We start from the raw sequence: 17,779 nt of genomic DNA, 5'->3' as shown, positions 1-17,779 counted from the left end.
ATTCTAACTGTACCTACAGATTGAGCTATTCATTCACTTTTATTTCCTTTTATGCTTGTTTTTCAGTTTCCTGTAATATTTTCTTCTGATAACTGCATTGCTTCCTGTTGTGTAATCCCTGTCATTCTGCTTCACTCCTCCTATAATGCCACCTTTTCACATTGATCCATCGTTTTTTCTATACTGCTACTTTTCCTTCATTATAACAATTCTTTGATACTAGAAAAGTTCCTTCTCTCCCAAAAATATTCTTCATACTTGCTTTTCATAAACCAAGATTCCTCTGCCTTATCCTTGTTTCTTATGCTTTAACCAGGTCCAGCTGTAAATAACAGTACAAAAAGAACATTAATGGCATGGCGGTATAGAAAATTCCAAACTCTGGCACTGCTTTAATATCTGAACACTTTGTGTATTGGTTAATATTGTTCTGCAGGCACCATTTTGATTTGACCATCAGCCTCCCTAAATTCATTTTGATTTCAATGTTACAGCATATGGACGAACCTTTAGGTCTATGCACAGTCCCAACACAGCTCCAGGAAGAATGTGGGGACCAGGAAGGACTTCTCATAGGAGTAGGTCACCAATTTCTCAAGCTGTAAAAATGAAGTTTCGTGTAAATGTACAAAATCTTAAATAACTTCTAATCATAGCAATACCAGTGCACATCAGGGCGTATTTAGTTGTAACATAGATATGCTGCTTTACGCCAGGAATATTTGAAAATAGGTGTCTTTTTGCCTTTTCCTGTGAAATATGTTTGAAAATAGTAAATGCTTCTTGAGTCTGGGAAGGTCGGGGCTATTTCTGTAACAATAGCTTTTAGAGAAAGCTGTCAGGTGTGGGAAATAAAGCAAACCTGTCAAGTTTCCCTGTTCATTAGGATCCAAATTGCTCCTGCCCACTTCATCCACAAAAGCTGGCTGATATGAAGTCTTGTGGCACTGGAAGATTTATACTCTCTTTAATTTATTCGGCATAAATACTGTCCGAGTGGGATGGAGCCTGCACAGTGTGAACAAAGAACATGCCACACTTAAGAGGCCATGTCTGATCTGAAGACATATGGCAATGCTTCCTGAAGTCAGAAATAAAATGTAATACTTGTAATATGGCATGTAATACTTTCTGTACTCCACCAAATTACCGAGGAGACAGATTGTGCTTTTCTGAGTATAGTGACAAATGTCCCTTCTCATTATGGTTTTGCCCTTTTTATATTACCATATCATTATTCTTTTTCTTTTGTACTCCAGTGTGCAATTTAGATGACTACCTTCTTGGGCAATTCTAAATGTTGTTTTATTTTCAGTATTGCTTAGAAAATGATCAGATATTTATTATTCTTTCACTAATGCTAATTCATCAGTAAAAATATATACCTCGAGGGGAGCCACCCATTGCATTTAGCCAACCACCCGACCATTCCAAAGGTAACAAAATCGCATTTATAATCAGGAATAAACTGTGACATTTCTTTCTAATGAGATTTCCGAGCTGATTCTTGTTGGCAGCCATTTTACATTTGTGATGCTAATAATGAGTAGGAACCTGATGTTAATAATTAGTAGTTATTTTCTTTTAAAATCTTTTTCTAATAATTTTAGCAAAGAAGGACACTTCCCTTGGGTTTCTTATTGTTTCAAGCAGGGCATATGTCACAGAAGTATAGATGCAGCCTTAGCCTAGCACGGTAGCTGAACAAACAAACAAACAGCCTCTTCGAGCTTGTGCCTAAAAAAAGAGAACAAGAAAGCCCACCTATGTGTACTTACTTTCACAAAGGAACAGAAGACTGTTTTTTTGAGAAGGCAGCTCCCCCACACCTCCAGCCGAGTGGGTAACACACCTGAAAAGCCCTTTGCATCTGTAAGGACACTTCCACTGCCCCCCTTTTTCTGGTTTACACCTACCACATGGCAGCATCTCATGGCAGTGAGAAGCTGCATCAAACCTCACCTGGGAGCAGCCATGGGATGCAGAAAGACAAGAGCTTGTCACACTGCCAGGGATTCCTGTTCTTTTCAGTGACAGAATGAACCAGGCACTTGACTCCATGCAGAATGAAATGAGAAATGGAGACAATTTGGTGTGGAGAAGAGATATGATCAGAGGAACAACAATTTCCCTCAATGAGGGAAGGGCTGGGAGAAATTCTTTGGCAGGCATCAGTGCAGGAGGACATGTCAGATGGTCAGGGTGGTCCCTCCTTATCATCAAAATCGATTAAGTCTTTGCATGACCCCCCAGACCTGGGGAAGGAGGAGGTCTCAGCAGGTAATTGCTTAAGTCCACTGTTTGAGAGGCAGCAGGACTCAACTTGTGTATAGAGTGGTTCCTTTTTTATTTTAAATGAAGAAACCTAATTAAAATTATAGGAATTTCCTGGGGAAATTCTCAGCCTGTTAATTTTTTAAGAGCCTTTGTATTACAAAAGGTGTTTGAAGTCCTTGAATTTTTACCCTTTAGCCACCTTTAATCTAATTTCTAATCTCTTAACAGCCTTAATTGGGTTCTGAATACTTCAGACTATTAAACATCTTTGGGGAATTACAATTTCTATTTCTGATTACAAAAAACAATATAAATTGCATCTCCCTCCCCCATATTTATGTCAAATTAAACCATCAAGAATCTAAGGCATATACTTTAAGAGCAAGGTATTTGCTTTTGAAATACTGTTTTAAAGGACTTGTGCTTTCAGGCAGGTTGAAGATGAGTGGTGAGAAATGAGGAAACAGTGAGATCTCAGCGTTGGCCCCAAATTAATTGAGTGTCTTTTTAGCCTCTCTCATAACAGGTAGAAGCTGTCCATTGAAGGGGAGTGAGCAGTAGCTGGTTGCCAGTGGCGTGGTGGCCCACAGAGCCCCCCCGACCTGCTCATTTCAACCAGGATGCACCTCCTTCCCACCCCAGGGCCTTCACACCTCTCTGCTCCAGTGCTAGGGACAACTGGTCAGTTCAGGGCATTGCTCTGAATTGTCTTGAGTCCCCTGCCCCATCTAAGCCTCTTTGCTCCTCTAAGCTTTCCTGATCTACCCTGCCTCCACCCTCCTCAGAGACTTACCACCTCACTGCACCTCTGCTCTGCCATGGACCTTCTTCTTCTGACTTTGCCCATGGCCTACTGGAATGGCTACGTTATTTCCCTCCCTGTCCCCATCATTCCCATTTCCCCTTGGAAGATGCCTGCCCTGGCAGGGACAGCAATCCTTGCATTGATGAGGCATCAGCTCAGACACCACTCTGAAGGCAAAAAGACTTCGGGAAACAGAGGACAGATGGCAGCCCTATCAGCCAGAGAATGAGCCCAGTGTCTTTAGTAGCAACTAAAAGTAGCAACTCGCTTTACATGTTGTCCCAAGCTGTGGAATAAAATAATCTCCAGTAATGAGGGTACAGCATTCAAAGCAGATATTTGTAGCTAATAGAGATGGAAGAGCTTGATTCTTATCAAATAAAGCCTCCCTTGTAAAAATCAGGAATTTATTTGCTACTAAAACACAAACAAGCTTTCTTGCTTGAAAAGAGTATTCGCCTTTTCATCATGTTTGTTTTGTTTTGTTTTGTTTTTTTAATCCAACTGGGTTTATTAGACCTCAGCTTTAGTTTACCTACACTTGTTTTCATCTTCCTTCCTCTTGAAGAATCTGCTTTAATATCCAGCACCAGAAATAACATCTTTTGAGTGCTAAATTTCTTTCCCCAGCTTCAGGGCAAGATTTCAACTTGTCATTACTGAGCATCTCATATGTTTTCTAGAGACGCTAGTAGAAAGTCCGTGAAGTTTCTGGGGAACTCACAGTTATGCTTGTACTCATTGCTGGTACCCACTGTAGAGTCTGGCTTCATATACACAAAACAAACGCCCACTCAAGTGGGCATTAGACTCAAGTTAGAACTTGGGTCTAATTCTGCCACCATTATTCAGGCTGAGCAGTGCTCTACTTCAGGAGTTGTCCTAGTTAATTAAACAGGCACAAAAAGCATATTATTAGACATACTTGTACTATTTACTGGCAGTATTTACAATCTGTATTGCTGTAGCAGCTACGCCTGCCAGCCGAACTCTGGGGAGCTCTGGTTTTGACAATGTGCCATGACAGAAAGGCAACATCATCTGTGAGCTTGCAGGCTGAGGTGCTGATTTGAGAGGTGTGTATGTCCAAAACTATCTGCTGAAGCTCTCCATCCATGTCCATGGATATTTGGAGAATGGACATTTAAGCCAATAGTCTATAAAGATGGGTTCGTGCTTGTACTTCAGTTGCAAACTCATCCCTGTTCTTATTATTTTTCTTTCAATGTTACTGTGTACTAACTTTTATATATACTACCTAATATATTCAGACTTATCTAACAGAGACATGTATATTTTTATATATATATATATTTAAACACATTAATTTTTAATGTACTATATGGACCAGAGTAATTATAAAAGATGAGTTAGAACTTAATCCTGCAGTTCAGCAGTGCTGCAGAAGCCTGTCCCATATGCTTTACATAAAAGACCTGACTCATGCAGGTGTGACAGCAAAATGAGGGCCACTAAACTAAAAGATGAAAACAGTCAAAAGACTTTAGTTAAGGCATTTAGCTGAGATGCTGTCTTTTAAGAAGTTCAGCATGAAAAGTCATTCAGCCCTCCTTTTGACTTCTTACCCTAGAAAGAGAAAATAATAAAATCAGGCAGTAATAAATTTAGAGCAAATTAAAAAATACTTTCATGTAGCACATGTCCTGAGTATAGAATTCACTGCTGTAATAGGTCATCAAGTTAAATACCATGTCTGGATAATTTTATCATCACTCATACTGAGCCAAATCCTCCCCACCATAGCCAAGCCAACACACTTTAGTGAGACTGAAACAAGAACTAAGTAAAAAGGTGGGATTTACCCTGGTGTTTATGAGATGGTTACTCTCTGTGAGAAGAACAGTAAAGGTAATTAGATCCCATCTCAAAACATCATCTGTTTACTGAAGCAAGAGTATAAACTCCCTTTTGCCATTCCATAATTTGCTAGAACCACTATAAAGGGGATTTAAAAGTAATAGTTATTGACTACTGGAACACTACTGGATCACAGATGCTTTACTGACAAACTCACTTTAGCTACAGATCACCCTGGCAAGCTATAGGAATGACGGTGTATGCCATAAATAGGAACTATAGGACTTCAGACATGCACACTGAAAGCTTACTTCCCCTCTCCTCACCCATGAAGAACCCTTCAGCACAGTGAGAATTACACAATGGTGTTATAAATTATATGCCAGGTTTCAGTTTGATCTTGGGTATGTACTTCTAAACCTTTCAAACTACTGGTTTCTAATTAAAATTGTGACACGTTCTTTCAACAACAATAACCCAGTATATAAGGGTTCTGCATACCTTTCAAACCTTTCATAGAGAAAAAAGTCAGCCTTAATTTGCAAGTGAGTTTTATTGTTTCAGTCTCTTCAGGTAATGCAACCTCTGTAGAAGCAGACTGCGTCGTAGTCAGTGTGCTGGCAGGAATGTGACACAGGAAAGTTAGTGTGTAAGCCCCAGTTTTCAGGAAAAAGAAGTTTCTTCTCAAGGATAAATACAACCTTTAAAAGTGAAGTCTAACTAATGCTGCTAGGGAGGCTCCTCCTGGGTCTCCAAGGAGAAATGTTACCAGCCCTGTGCCTTGCTGGCCCTCGTCAACTGCTGGTACTTCAGCCCCATGTATTGAAAAGGGAGAGCTTCTGTCGCTGCCCATGCCATGCAAAGGGATTCCTTCACTGTTGCCACTTCGGAGCTGAGGGAATCCTCTTTTTTCTCACGTACAGATATTAAATGTCAGCGTCAGCAGCTGGCATTCAGCAGCCGACAGCGTCAGAGGGAAGATCTTGATGGCCGTCGCCTCAGCCTTGGCAGAAGAAATAGGGTGAATGCAAATACAGACAAAGCTGTGTACTGGCCAACTCCCTAAAAGGAAAACACCCTTCAGCAGTATTTATCCTCCGCCCGGAGCTCGGGGAGGGGGCCGCTGCCTCCTCAGAGCAGAGGCTGCTAGGGTGGGTGCTTGAAAAGCACCCACAGCCATACTAGGAGGGATCGCCCTGCGTTTGGGAGGGACTCCTGCAAGCAGATATTCTGGCTCAGGATCTGTGAGAATTGCTCCCTCGGCGTAGCCTGCAGCATGATGCAGCCTGGAGAGGCACACAACGGGATGAACAGCTCCAGCAATGACGGTCCGCTGCAGAGACGGTGGATTTACACATCCGCAGCCACCACACCGTAGTGGTGCAACTCGGCGGATACCCAGGGCAAAGGAGCTAGCCCGCTGCGGTGCCCTCTCTGTGCGAAGGCTGCCCAGTGCCCACCCCGATTCCGCTGGGCGGTCTCACTCCAGCTGCCCCATTACTGCGTTCCCGGGGGGAGGCAGGCCAAACAACAAGGTGCAGATCACCCCCTCTCCTCAGTTCCCGGCCAAAGGCCGGTACCCCATCTGTGCTACCCGCCGGCACGGCCCCATAGAGACGTTCAGCGGCGCTGTCCGTCACATCACATCACATCACATCACAGCCGTTTTCCAGAGGAGCTTTACTCAAAAGAATTAAAATAAATAAATAAATAAATAAATAAATAAATAAATAAATAACTTTTCCCGCCCACGCACCGATGCTTTTTTGAAGAGAAAAAAAACACCCTAAAGCACCCAACAAACCCCAAACCCGGCTTGGTGCCGCTGCTAGCGCTGCCCGCAGGCATCCCCGATGTCCCTGCATCGGCGGGAGCAGGTGCTCAGCGCTGCCACTGCCCTGGTCCCGTCCCGCCCCCCCCCCCCCTTCTGCACCTTGCGAGTCATCCCTCCCTTCCCCCCCGCTCCCCCGCCCCGGGAGGCCGTCGGGTGTCGCTTCCCATTTCACTTGGAGGTATTTTCGGGTGGCAGGAGCCGCCTCGTCATTTCCGCCAGGAGAAAAAGACACCGGCGCGGCAGCCGCGGCCGCGGAGAGCTGCGGGAGTCGCCGGGCACAGCACAGCCGAGCCGAGCCGAGCCAGCCCCTCGGCTCGCCGCCTCCCCGGATCCGACCTCTCGGAGTGGCCGGGAGCCGCCGCCGCTGCCCGCAGGTCCACGGGGGCGGGAGGCGTCAGAGCGTGCCACCGCCTCTTCCCCCTTCCTCCTCCTCCTCCCCCTCCCCGCCGAGCCGGCAACATGAACTGAAATCCCCAGATAGGGACAGAGGCGGCGAGCGAGCGGAGCGGAGCGCAGCGAAGGCAAGCGAGGATTTAGCGGCTCTCTCCTCCTCCTGCCGCCGCCGCCGGGGCTCCGGGCAGCGCGGTCCCGGCGCTACGCACGGCCTCGCCCCTCGCTGGGAGAGCGGTGACCGCCCGCTCCCTGCGCCCCCAACCCCCCATGGCCCTCATCATGGAGCCCGTCAGTAAGTGGTCGCCGAGCCAAGTGGTCGACTGGATGAAAGGTGAGGAGCGGCGCCGGGGGTCCCATCACTGCACCCCCCACACCCCATCCCCGCAGGTGCGGAGAGCTCCGCGGCTTTCCCCGCGCCGGGGTCCCGCCTCCCGGCTCCGCCGGCTCCCCCCGAGGTTCGTTTGCAGGGTGGGAAGGGAGGAGGAGGGCGAGGGGGCAGGGGGCTGCCCCGGGGCGCGGGGCCGCGCTCCTCCTCCGTCCCCTGGTGCAGTGGGAGGGTGGCGGCCGCTGACCCCCTGGGGCTCATAAAACCGTGGGGGATGATGGACGGACTGGAGTCAGGCTGTTCCCGAGGGATCCCAGGATGCTCCCTCGCGGGCGGCGGCCCCGTTGCGGCGATGGGGCTCCCCCCTACCCGCCAGCAGCGCCAGAGGAGCGCTCCCGGCTGCTCCCGACAGATGCGCTGCGAAATGACTCGCGAAATAAAGTTCAATCTAACGTGGGGCACTCGCCCGTGTGGGGGGCATGGCTGCAACCGGAGGAGGGGTGTGGGGGGGGGGGGCTCCGGAGGTGGCGGGGTTGCCGATTCAGTGCGCGCCCCTGGAGCGCCGGGGATACCCCCCCTTCATCCTCCCCCCTTCCCGCTCCCCCCGCCCCCCGCTGCCGTGAAACCGCCTGGGGGGTCGGAAGGCGGCTAGCCCGCTCCTTCGTTCGGGTCCGGGGCATCCACGCGTGGGGAAGGGGATCGCCGTTCCCGTCCCCATCCCCAGGGGCGGTATTTAAAGAGCCGTGATTTATGTTAGCCTGGACGAGTCCGCTTGGCTGAAGCGTGTTTAGGCTGCTCTCTGCCCCTCCGCTCCCTCACCTGTCCTCTCCAAATAAAGTCTAATAAGAATAAAATTTGGACTTTCTGGAAATGCTTTCCTGTTATTCTGTGTGCACCGACATGGCTTTAACACTGCAATTTCAAAAGGTCTTTCTGTGGTGTGGTTATAGATTTCTTTTTTTAATTACCTTTAAGTCAGGCTGCAGCTGTGTTTTGAATAAATCACCATCTAGTATTATGTATCTTTTTATAAAGATAGAATGACCGGATGGGTACAACTTCTGAACAACTGCTACATTGTGGGAGTTCTTTATAACATGCTGCATGCTACTAATGTGACAGTTTCATCATCCTTAAAATTTCAGGCATATAGCATATGTTTTCAGTTATTCAATCCTGGCATTTGTAGCTGTCGAGTTGTAATTATATTAAGCAACATACATAGTTTTGCTGTTTCTGAAGCATTCTTAATAATAATAGAATAATGTGGTACTTCATATCCTAAGAAATTAGTAAATATTAATTAAAAACTTGAAGGAGCCACAGATGATCAGTATTAAAAGGAAATCTCTTCCAACTTCAGAATGTTTTATTACAGCTGTTTGGCTTCCAACATTTTTATTTCTGAAAAGAAAAAGAATAAAGAAGAGTGCTTAGGAGTTTTTTCAAATCAATGTCTGACATACCTCCCCCTTATTTTGGGAATGCAGAAAAAAATTGCAGATAGTGCATTTCTAAAACACTTGAAAAATGTAACGTATCAAATACTTTTCGTAAGTGACAAGTGAAGTACAGTGCATACTCTGCTTTTGTATTGCATCAATATAAAATCAGTTATTTAAAAACAACAGGCTAAATGATAACATTAACAGTTGTGAGGCTGGATAAAAGTTTGTGGTTAGAAACCCATGACCAACACACAGAGCTGTAAATCTGATTTTAAAAATAATTAAGAGAACTTTACAAGAAAAGCAGTTGTTGCAGTCATGCCTAGATTTTGGATTGCAAAGCTTGCTTTTTAGTGTTTAAGCTGTTTATTTTGGTGCGAATGCTCAACTGATTCTCTGGAGTACTTTAATTTTTACCGAGCAAACATGTATATGTTGCCTCAAGCTTTCATTTCTTCATTTTGTATCCTGAATTGCAGATGAAGCTTCATTTAGAGTGAGGTGGAGAGAGAGAGAGAGCACCTGCCTTTTACTAGCACTGTGTGAGGAAAACCACCTTGATAGGTACTGTAGTTGCCAAAATTGAGCCTGGAGATGAGTATGACCAGCCACTGTGAGAAAGTGCAGTCCTGTCTGATGGATTGCACATTGCCCAGCTTGGAGGGAAGACGGGATTGGATAAGGGCATGTGGTCTTTGCTGCAACAACTTCATTTTCCTCACTTATAATTCATAGTGTTGCAAATATTGTAATAGAAATCTACGTGAAAAAATGTTCTGCTGCTGCTTTAAACACGTTGTCTCCAAGAAATTACATTTCCAAAAGTCTCAAAAATGGTTTACTTGTGGTTTAAGAGGTACCCAAGACAGTTCGATTAGTAAAGCATATATGTGTCTTTGTCATGAGAACTTTGGGGTTAGTGCATTAGTGGTCTTTGCATTTGCAGCCATCAAGTCTGATTTGCATAAACTACATTAAACTTCAAGATGCAAGAATATTTTGCTGACTTGCTGGGTTATTTTACAGAATTATCAATGTGGAACTCTTGTTTTAACCTCTTCCTTGAAGCAAGTGCCCTGCTATGTAATATACCTGCTTACAGCAGCTCTGTAAAGAGCATTCTTCAAAATGGATTTCAGTGTTCAAAGTGAAATCTTTTCTGAAAAAGAAAAATCCTACTGTTTAACATTGTTTACAGTTATCTGAAAGTAAGGGGAAATGAAACACTTTGGATTTTATTGCTCTCAGTGTTTTTGTGATGGTCTTGCTGGTATGACCTAAACGTTTGCAATAAAAGGCCCCGTCTGGAATTCTTTATTTAAGCAAAACAGCCATTACCTCAGTGGCATTATATTCAGGGCAGTGATAAAGCATCGGGCCTAATATTAAAAGATGTGAAAAATTGAGATAGGGAAAGCTGTCCTGCTTGAAAGTGTTAGATGAAAATGCCAAGCTCTGGGCTGGGTAGCTGATGAGGGAGCGGGCTCAACACCGTGGGTATTCATGGAATAAATACAGTGTCTCCAGTATGTTTTCATTTTTTAATTCCTTGATATACATGGTTGTTCTATGGATCCTTTAATAGCCTATGGACTCTCAGGCTGCTGAGATACAGAGTTGGACCTGGAATTGGTTATGCAATCAAGCGACTATCTAAATTTTGACCTGTGAAAATGAGTCTTATAAGAAGCTGCGGACCGAAGTACCAGTTAAAACTTTGCAAACTTAAAGGACAAAATGAGCAGAGCCTGTGTCAGCGCATGAATTTTTGGATGGTTCAAAATGAATCCACTGACAGAAGATTAATTGTCATGGAGCTGGAAAAAGAGCAGATGGATTAGCTCATCTCTCCCACAGGATGGCATATTGTATGTGGAGGAGAAAATGAATATTTAAATTGATTCAAACTGTGTATTACTTTGCTTTTCATCTATTTAGTACTAATTTTAAAGGCCGTGCATGGATCAGTGAGCTGAAACTATGTCAATCACCTCCTCTGCCTCCCCTTTGGAGGACATGCGTGGATTCCACTGCTGCGTTGCAAGATGTTGACACGCTGCATAGGTGAGCACTGTTGGACGTCATGGCTTCCACTGACTCAGGAGGATAACTTGTCAGATGTGTTTTAGATTTCTAAGGTGCTGAGAAAACTCAAAGACACGCAATTACTTTCCAAACATCAGGATGTTTTTAACTGAGTCTTGTGATTGAACTTCTTTTGTCCGAGGTTATTTATAATGGTTGTAGTTTGATAAGGACTTGCTGCTTTTAACAGTATTCTAGTTTTAATTCAGTACCAATCTCTAAATGGCAGAAGCTGTTCAAAAAGGCAGTCCACCTGGAAAAATCAATATTACTTTATCTAACAAAGCCTAAATATTTTTTTTTTGTTTGTCGAATGACAGTTTATAGAGCTTATAGTAAGCTCGTACATCTTAAACTGTTGTAATGGTAGTCATACTCAAGAAGCTGACATCTGAGTCATGGAGTTGCTCTGAGGGCTTCTAATGCTGAGGAGTTTTTAACCTCTATAAAGTCTACTCTACTAGCATTTAGAAGGATGTAAATATTTAGGAGGACTGGGGAAAGAGAAGGAAAACATGAATGAGCTGGCAGAGAGAAATCAGAGTGCAAAAGTTCCCTATTTGGATGAGTGAATATTACGTGGATTTAAGAACTGAGTTTCTCTCTGCTCTTCATGTACAGGAGCTCATGGCCATTTTCAGTAGCACGTGTGTTTGCACGGAGTCATCATGGGCTTCTGACAGCTTGGTGTAATGGGAGTTACTTGTTATTCAGCAAGGAAATGCAGGAGTTTGTGGGAATGCTCTGAAACAAAAGACTAATACTTAATGATGATTTAAAAAGAAAAGAAGAAGTTGCCATGGGGATCTTTTCACTCCTGTTCCTGCATGTGCAGAGCCCTAGGACTTGTGTGGCAGCACCCAGGTCCCACTGCAGTTCCTGAGCCATTAGGTACCAACAGAGAAGCTCGTCAGTGATGGCACAAACCCTCTTACAGTGCCGGGATATGGCAAATGGATCTAGGTCTTAAAAACAGTAAGGATGGTGCCTGTGTTCAGGGTCACTATCAGACCTACATAATTTTTTGCCTTGGCTTTCTCTGAAGAAGACTGTGTTATGGATGGAGTTTAGGAGAGAGCTTTTTCTGCAGTGTAGGCTGAACTATAATGCTACACAGGCCTGTGAGCATGTACTTGATGGTAGGGAAGAAGTGTGCTTGCACATAAGTACGGGCCTGATTGGGGCTTTCAGTTTTGTCCATATTTTTAGGTTTTATTTTCAATGGCTTATTGAGTTAAAGGTGCTTTCTTAACGCTACTTCTCTTCATATTGCTTTTGGCAGGCCCCCTTAACAAATGTGACTGTTAGAAATAATATGGAAAAGGCTGAGCTGTCTCATGAAGACAAAAGCTGGATATTTAAGATTATGAAAAATGCCTGGATTTTGAAACTTTCGTTCTTTGTGAAGCTTGTGTAGATGACTAATGAGCTGCAGAATAGTCATCAGCTTGAACAGTCATTGCTAAGTGCCATATGTGGAATAGATCAGGTGTATTACGGTTTGTCAGCATTAGAATTCTTTTTTCTCCCAAGAAAAGCAAACTAAAATTCTGCAGTATCAGAGGGTGCATATAGTACTCCATCAGCTTTGAAGCAATGCTGTTAAATGGAGGTATGACTTTTACTGTAATGTCTAGCAAAGAAAACTGTGGAAAAGCCATAGAAAAGTAGGAAATAGTGCCATAGCTGGAGCTTAATTTCGATGAACTTACAAACTTTTTAATTTATTGATAGTTACTCAGTTTGTAAGGAAATAATAAAAATTTTGGGAAGACAAAAAGTTGGAGGTCTTTTTGGAGAGGGGAGCTTGTACAAAGACTGATAGTCAAGAGACAAACTGTGCTATTCCAAACTTTCAAGGACTCTGGCTTTAAAACTGTAGTGAAAGCAGCGCTGGAAGATCTCTGTCTTAGGCGTGTTTATTTTTCCTGTGGATCTCTTGCTTTTTGCTTGCCCTTCTGACATTAGGCATTTTAGCAGTATCAATGGCCACCACATCAGTCACGGTGATGTATTTTGGGGCATCTTGGTTTGTAATTAGAAGACCTCTTCTTCCATGGTTTGTCAGCAGAAAATGAAACTGCAATTGCAACTGGGATGTGCCAAAGCCTAACAGTCCGGGTGTTGCCATAGCAAAGGCAATGTTACATAAGCAGCCACACTGCAAATAATTCACACAGCCAAATTTTAAACATAACATGAGAATTAATTTCTAAATTAATGATCTTTTCATGAGGGAGCTTTCCTAGATGAGGTGATCTCACTCGCTACCAAAATTAATGTGCTAGTTGTGAAGCAATTTTAACACTGCCCGTTTACACCTTTATTTTGTTTGAACATATTGTTCTGTTTCTGAAACATCTGTTAGTTTAAATATGGCCTCACAATATGTTTTCTCAAGTGGTTTTTTGCAACATTTCAGCAAAGCTCCATACTCTGATCTTATTCAGATTTATTTGCACACTGCAGTATTAAAGCAAGCAATTTACAAATGCCTTTTCTGGTTAATGGCTGTCAAGAATTTTGCAAGGCAGCAACAGAAACCAGATCACTTTTCAGATGAGAGTTTTGAAATATACATACAGATGCATTTTTAGAATCTTTTCAAGTAATGGTCTTTTAGCTCTGACAGTAGTAAACCAGGCAGTTTTATCTTCAAAAACTGAAACTGCCAAATGGTCTGGCCTTTCTGTCTGATCCTCAGAAGTACAGATAACCATTTAATCTCAGTGAAGTTACTGTAGTATTTGATTGCACTTGATTTCTCAAAGTCAAATAGTAATACTTGTTACTGATTTCCAGGAGAATAGAGAAAAGCTGTTTCCTGAGAAAATTCTCAGGTATAGGCTTGCATTCAAAGGTATGCAATCAGGAGAAAGAGAAAGCTCATTCCTCAGGCTTCCATTGTATGCATATGCTGGTTTGTTTATTGGTTGTTTTTTGTTTGTTTGGGTTTTTTTCAATAAGTTACCATTTCCTCATTAAATCATAGAATAATCATATCCGCAATCACCTGTAGCAAGCACTTCAGCAGGATAATTTAGCTGTAGATTTCTAGATCCAAATAAAACAAAAATGTCCTACCATCATGCTTACTGCTTAATAATTTGCTTAATGAAAACTTTAAACCTTCACTTTAGAAGGTGAATAGTTATCAAGACAAATGCTGTAGAATAAGGGTTCCAAAATATCTTACTAAAAAAAATCCAATTCTGGAAGGGCTGTGTTGTGAAATTCGTAAATGTCACATTTTCTTCATGCTTCTCTTCCAGCTTTTCAAATGCTTCTGCCTTTTCTAAAAAGACAAAGTCGGGAGATGGAGATGAGTTGCATTTTTTCAGAAGAAGAATTTTAGGAGCCCAATATTAGGCCCATATTTCAGGACAATAGGTCAAAATGCAAAGGAAGGCAACTGCCATGTAAACGTACTTGCAGCACAGTCAGGGAGTTTAATTTCTTTTTGTGGAGCATTTGCTCTTGAATTTAAAATAGCTGATAGTCCAAGAGCAAGCATCTGCTGTTCCTCATAATGCTCCTTTCCTGCAATTGAAGGGTTAAGGGCTGGAAAACACAGGTCTATTGGTCTGGTGTACCCAAGATTTGGAACACTACATGAGTATCCACTCATACACATTTTGCCCTCACCATATTTCAGCGTTAGCAGGAATCTGGTAGATGAAATGAATTTTTCATGGAGGTTTCCAGTGCAGGCATTTTTCTTATGTAGAGGGAAATCAGCACTATCTATATCAAGTAATTTTAAAACAAGGGAGGCTTGAAAATCTAGCCCTTTTTGTTCTCCTTATCTGACAAATAATACTCTATTTGAGAAAATAGCTGTGGATGGGATCTTGCGGGATGCTTGGCCTTTCCAGTTTATCCTTTAAGTATAAATTTAAGGCACTTGGTACCTCAGATGAAGTGCCTAGAACAGTAATTTCAAAGTGTTTGGCCTTACATGATTAACATCTGCTACAGTACCATATGGTGGGAATTTCCAAGTAAACTGTTAATTAATATATGAGTGTACAAGAGTAAGCTGTAATTAAACGATATTCAGCGGAAGTGTATTATTTTAATTTAGTGGGTACAAAGTGCTATAGTTTTGTATTATACGTTTTCTGTTGTGTGAAGAAGAGGGCAAAAAGATGACGAAAATTAATTGAGCCTTTAAATTAAAGGTTCAAGTAGCTATCTAAAATAAATGGTTTAAGACTCACATTAGCATCAACCATTCAACCATAAGTGAAACAGGGTCATTATTTGATAATGTTGAATTTTACTTTGTGAATGCTGTGGAGACTTCTCTGCTAGGATTTTACTGCTGTCAGCTGTGGATGGTCAGTGAATGTGCAGCTGAGTGGCGCAAGCATGTAAGCCATTTTCACCTAACTTCAGATATCACTGATGGGTCCATGGCTGTGCTGCTTGGTCTAGCAACACCAGTGCAATGAAATCTCCCTGTGCTAAGGTTGTGTGTGAGTCGGGGTAATGCTGGAACCTACTCCTTGTCTGTATTATAATTGGAAGGATGAACATCCCCGTGGATACTGCAGAGCAGCTGGCTGGGTCACCTCTAAAGGGCTGTTGCCTCCTACAGAAGATGACTGTTGGCCTTACAGAAGTTTATATTATTGCTGGTTTTGTTAAAGTGTAGAATTTAGTTTTAGTTTGGCCAGATCCACCAGCTGCCAATAGCTACAGCTATAAATGACCTATTTTAAAATAGGTTCTTCTTCCATGGCCTCCCTCCCTTCTCTGTTTCATTTCTGTCCTGATAATCTTCACGTCCACAAGAAGGTGAAGAAAACCTTCCGCTGCATAATAAGACAGGTAAATAAATGCAGGTGGGACATGCCAATGTTGTCTGAGTAATTCACTAGATGACATTCTTCCCTCTGAGTTGACATTGAAACCTTTCATGGGAATGACAAGAGAACTCACTTAGTGTTTTTAGTGAAATGTCAACCTGAAATCTTGACCAGGTGTGGTTCCGGAAGGCTAGCTGGCATTCTTCATAATAGTGGGAGACTTGACTATAGCACCCCGATTAAATTCCATGTTAATAATTAACATCTTTGTAACTGAATTCCCCTCGCTGGTATCTATTACTGACATGTGCCTGCCTTTCTTACTTTAATTGCTTTGTAGTTTTATTGGTTGCTTTCACACAGCTGGTATTTTGATTTGCAAGGTGCTGTGCCATCGTGGTCCTTCTTTTCTTTTCATATTGTCAGGAAATAGTGGTGGAGGGACCTGTTGAATGCAAAATAGAAGTTGCTCTCTGGAAAAATGACTCATGTTGTATACAGTCAGCTGTTGTGAATCTACACTTGTACTGCTTTGTGTACACCTTGTAAACACCAAACAAATAACAGTTTTCTTCTTGATTAGTCTGATTGAAGTGTGGCTGAAGTATGGGGTGAAGTATCCAAAAAGCACTTTCTTGAGTGTTCAGCATTGGTTGACTTCTGGCTAGCTTGTTTATTGTTGCTTTATTCTCATGGATAGAACTGTGTTTCTCTTAAAAGATGAAGCATGTCTCTTTTTGGTGGGGTTTGTTTCATCAGAGCTGATATGAAACAAAACAAAACAAAAAGTTAAAAAGAAAAAGAAATAATCTGTTACTGTCTTTTAATGTTTGTAGTCTGCTTTTGCTTGTGTCAGAAACTTTTGGTAAGTGCTTGGTGATGAAGTAGTCATTGCTGCTTTTCAAAGAGGTATTTATTGCCCTTTTCACATATTGGGGTCTTCAAATATTTTCAAATGAAACTAACTGTATGTTAGTTTAACCTAGAGTGTGGAGATTTATTGTTTCTTAAATTTCTGTTTATGTTTTTTAGCACAGTCTTGAGTGTTGTGTCCCACAAGTCCTCTTGAGAATACCTGCGATCAGTAATTTTGCTGTTGGGCACTGGACTTCAAAATCAAATGTAGTTTTCATTACTTTAGCTGTTATTTCATTGTATGTTTTACACCATATAGATCTTAACTATTTAATGCAGTCTGTGGTCAAAAGCCTGTTTCTGGAGCCCTGGTAACTGAGTCCAAGAGTACAGTGTAATGTGAATAATTTGTCACACGCTGCGTGTGGATTTGAGAGAGAGCCTGGAAGCGTAATCATTGCACTTCAGAGATTTCCATATAAGTGTCAATCTGAGCCTTTGAAGGGAGGAGGACAGTTTGTCATTAGAAAAATAAGAAAGTTAGGTATATGACAGGGCTCCCTGAGAGCAAATAAACTTAGTATTTCATAGCCTTCAAATAATTGTTTTAAATGCCTGCTTTAGCAAATTACATTACTGGCATAGCATTTGAATTCCTGCATGAGTTGGGATGAAATGACCCTTTGCAACTATGGAGCATGCAAAATAGTGAAATGGTGCACATGCAATCATGAAACTTCTGTATTCCTAAGATTAGCATGTTTCCTTGTTTTTGTTTTTGGTTTTTTTTCACCTTCCCCTTTTAAATGAAGGATTGGGCGTTCTTAACTATTTAGGCTTGAATAAGACTGCTGGAGAGTTGTGGCAAAGCTAATGCAGGACTGCTCTCCATCTCCCTGATGGATATGTCAGTATTTGAACCTGGTCTTCCCATTTTACTAACCCAAGGTCTTGGGAAAACAAAACACAAGACAAAAAAGATCACTTTTCTATGAAAATATGCTCCATGAACTATTTGCTAGATGAATAAAAATTGAAATTAGTTGCAGAAGGTTAAAGGTAATTTCTTTTCACTTAGTAGAAGTTTACAAATTCATTTTACAAGGAGCTCACTTTTCTTGTTCTGTC

General features: G+C 42.3%; 1 protein-coding gene across 4 annotated transcripts in view; it reads left to right on the top strand.

The window, feature by feature from the left end:
* Positions 1-7,394: 7,394 nt before the first annotated feature.
* CNKSR2 (connector enhancer of kinase suppressor of Ras 2) overlaps positions 7,395-17,779 on the top strand; it is a gene marked incomplete at both ends in the record, with an annotated part of 218,763 nt that continues 208,378 nt past the window's right edge. For all 4 annotated transcript variants that reach the window (XM_080614176.1, XM_080614175.1, XM_080614174.1 and 1 more), the window contains one exon: positions 7,395-7,458. In XM_080614176.1, coding sequence (XP_080470302.1) covers positions 7,395-7,458 — 64 coding nt within the window. The remainder of the gene's footprint in view (positions 7,459-17,779) is intronic.

The sequence above is a fragment of the Psittacula echo genome, assembly GCF_963264785.1.
Source record: "Psittacula echo genome assembly, chromosome: 3".
NCBI lineage: Eukaryota > Metazoa > Chordata > Aves > Psittaciformes > Psittacidae > Psittacula > Psittacula echo.
Note: the sequence above shows the minus strand (reverse complement) of the source record. Positions and strands in the feature narration are given on the sequence as shown.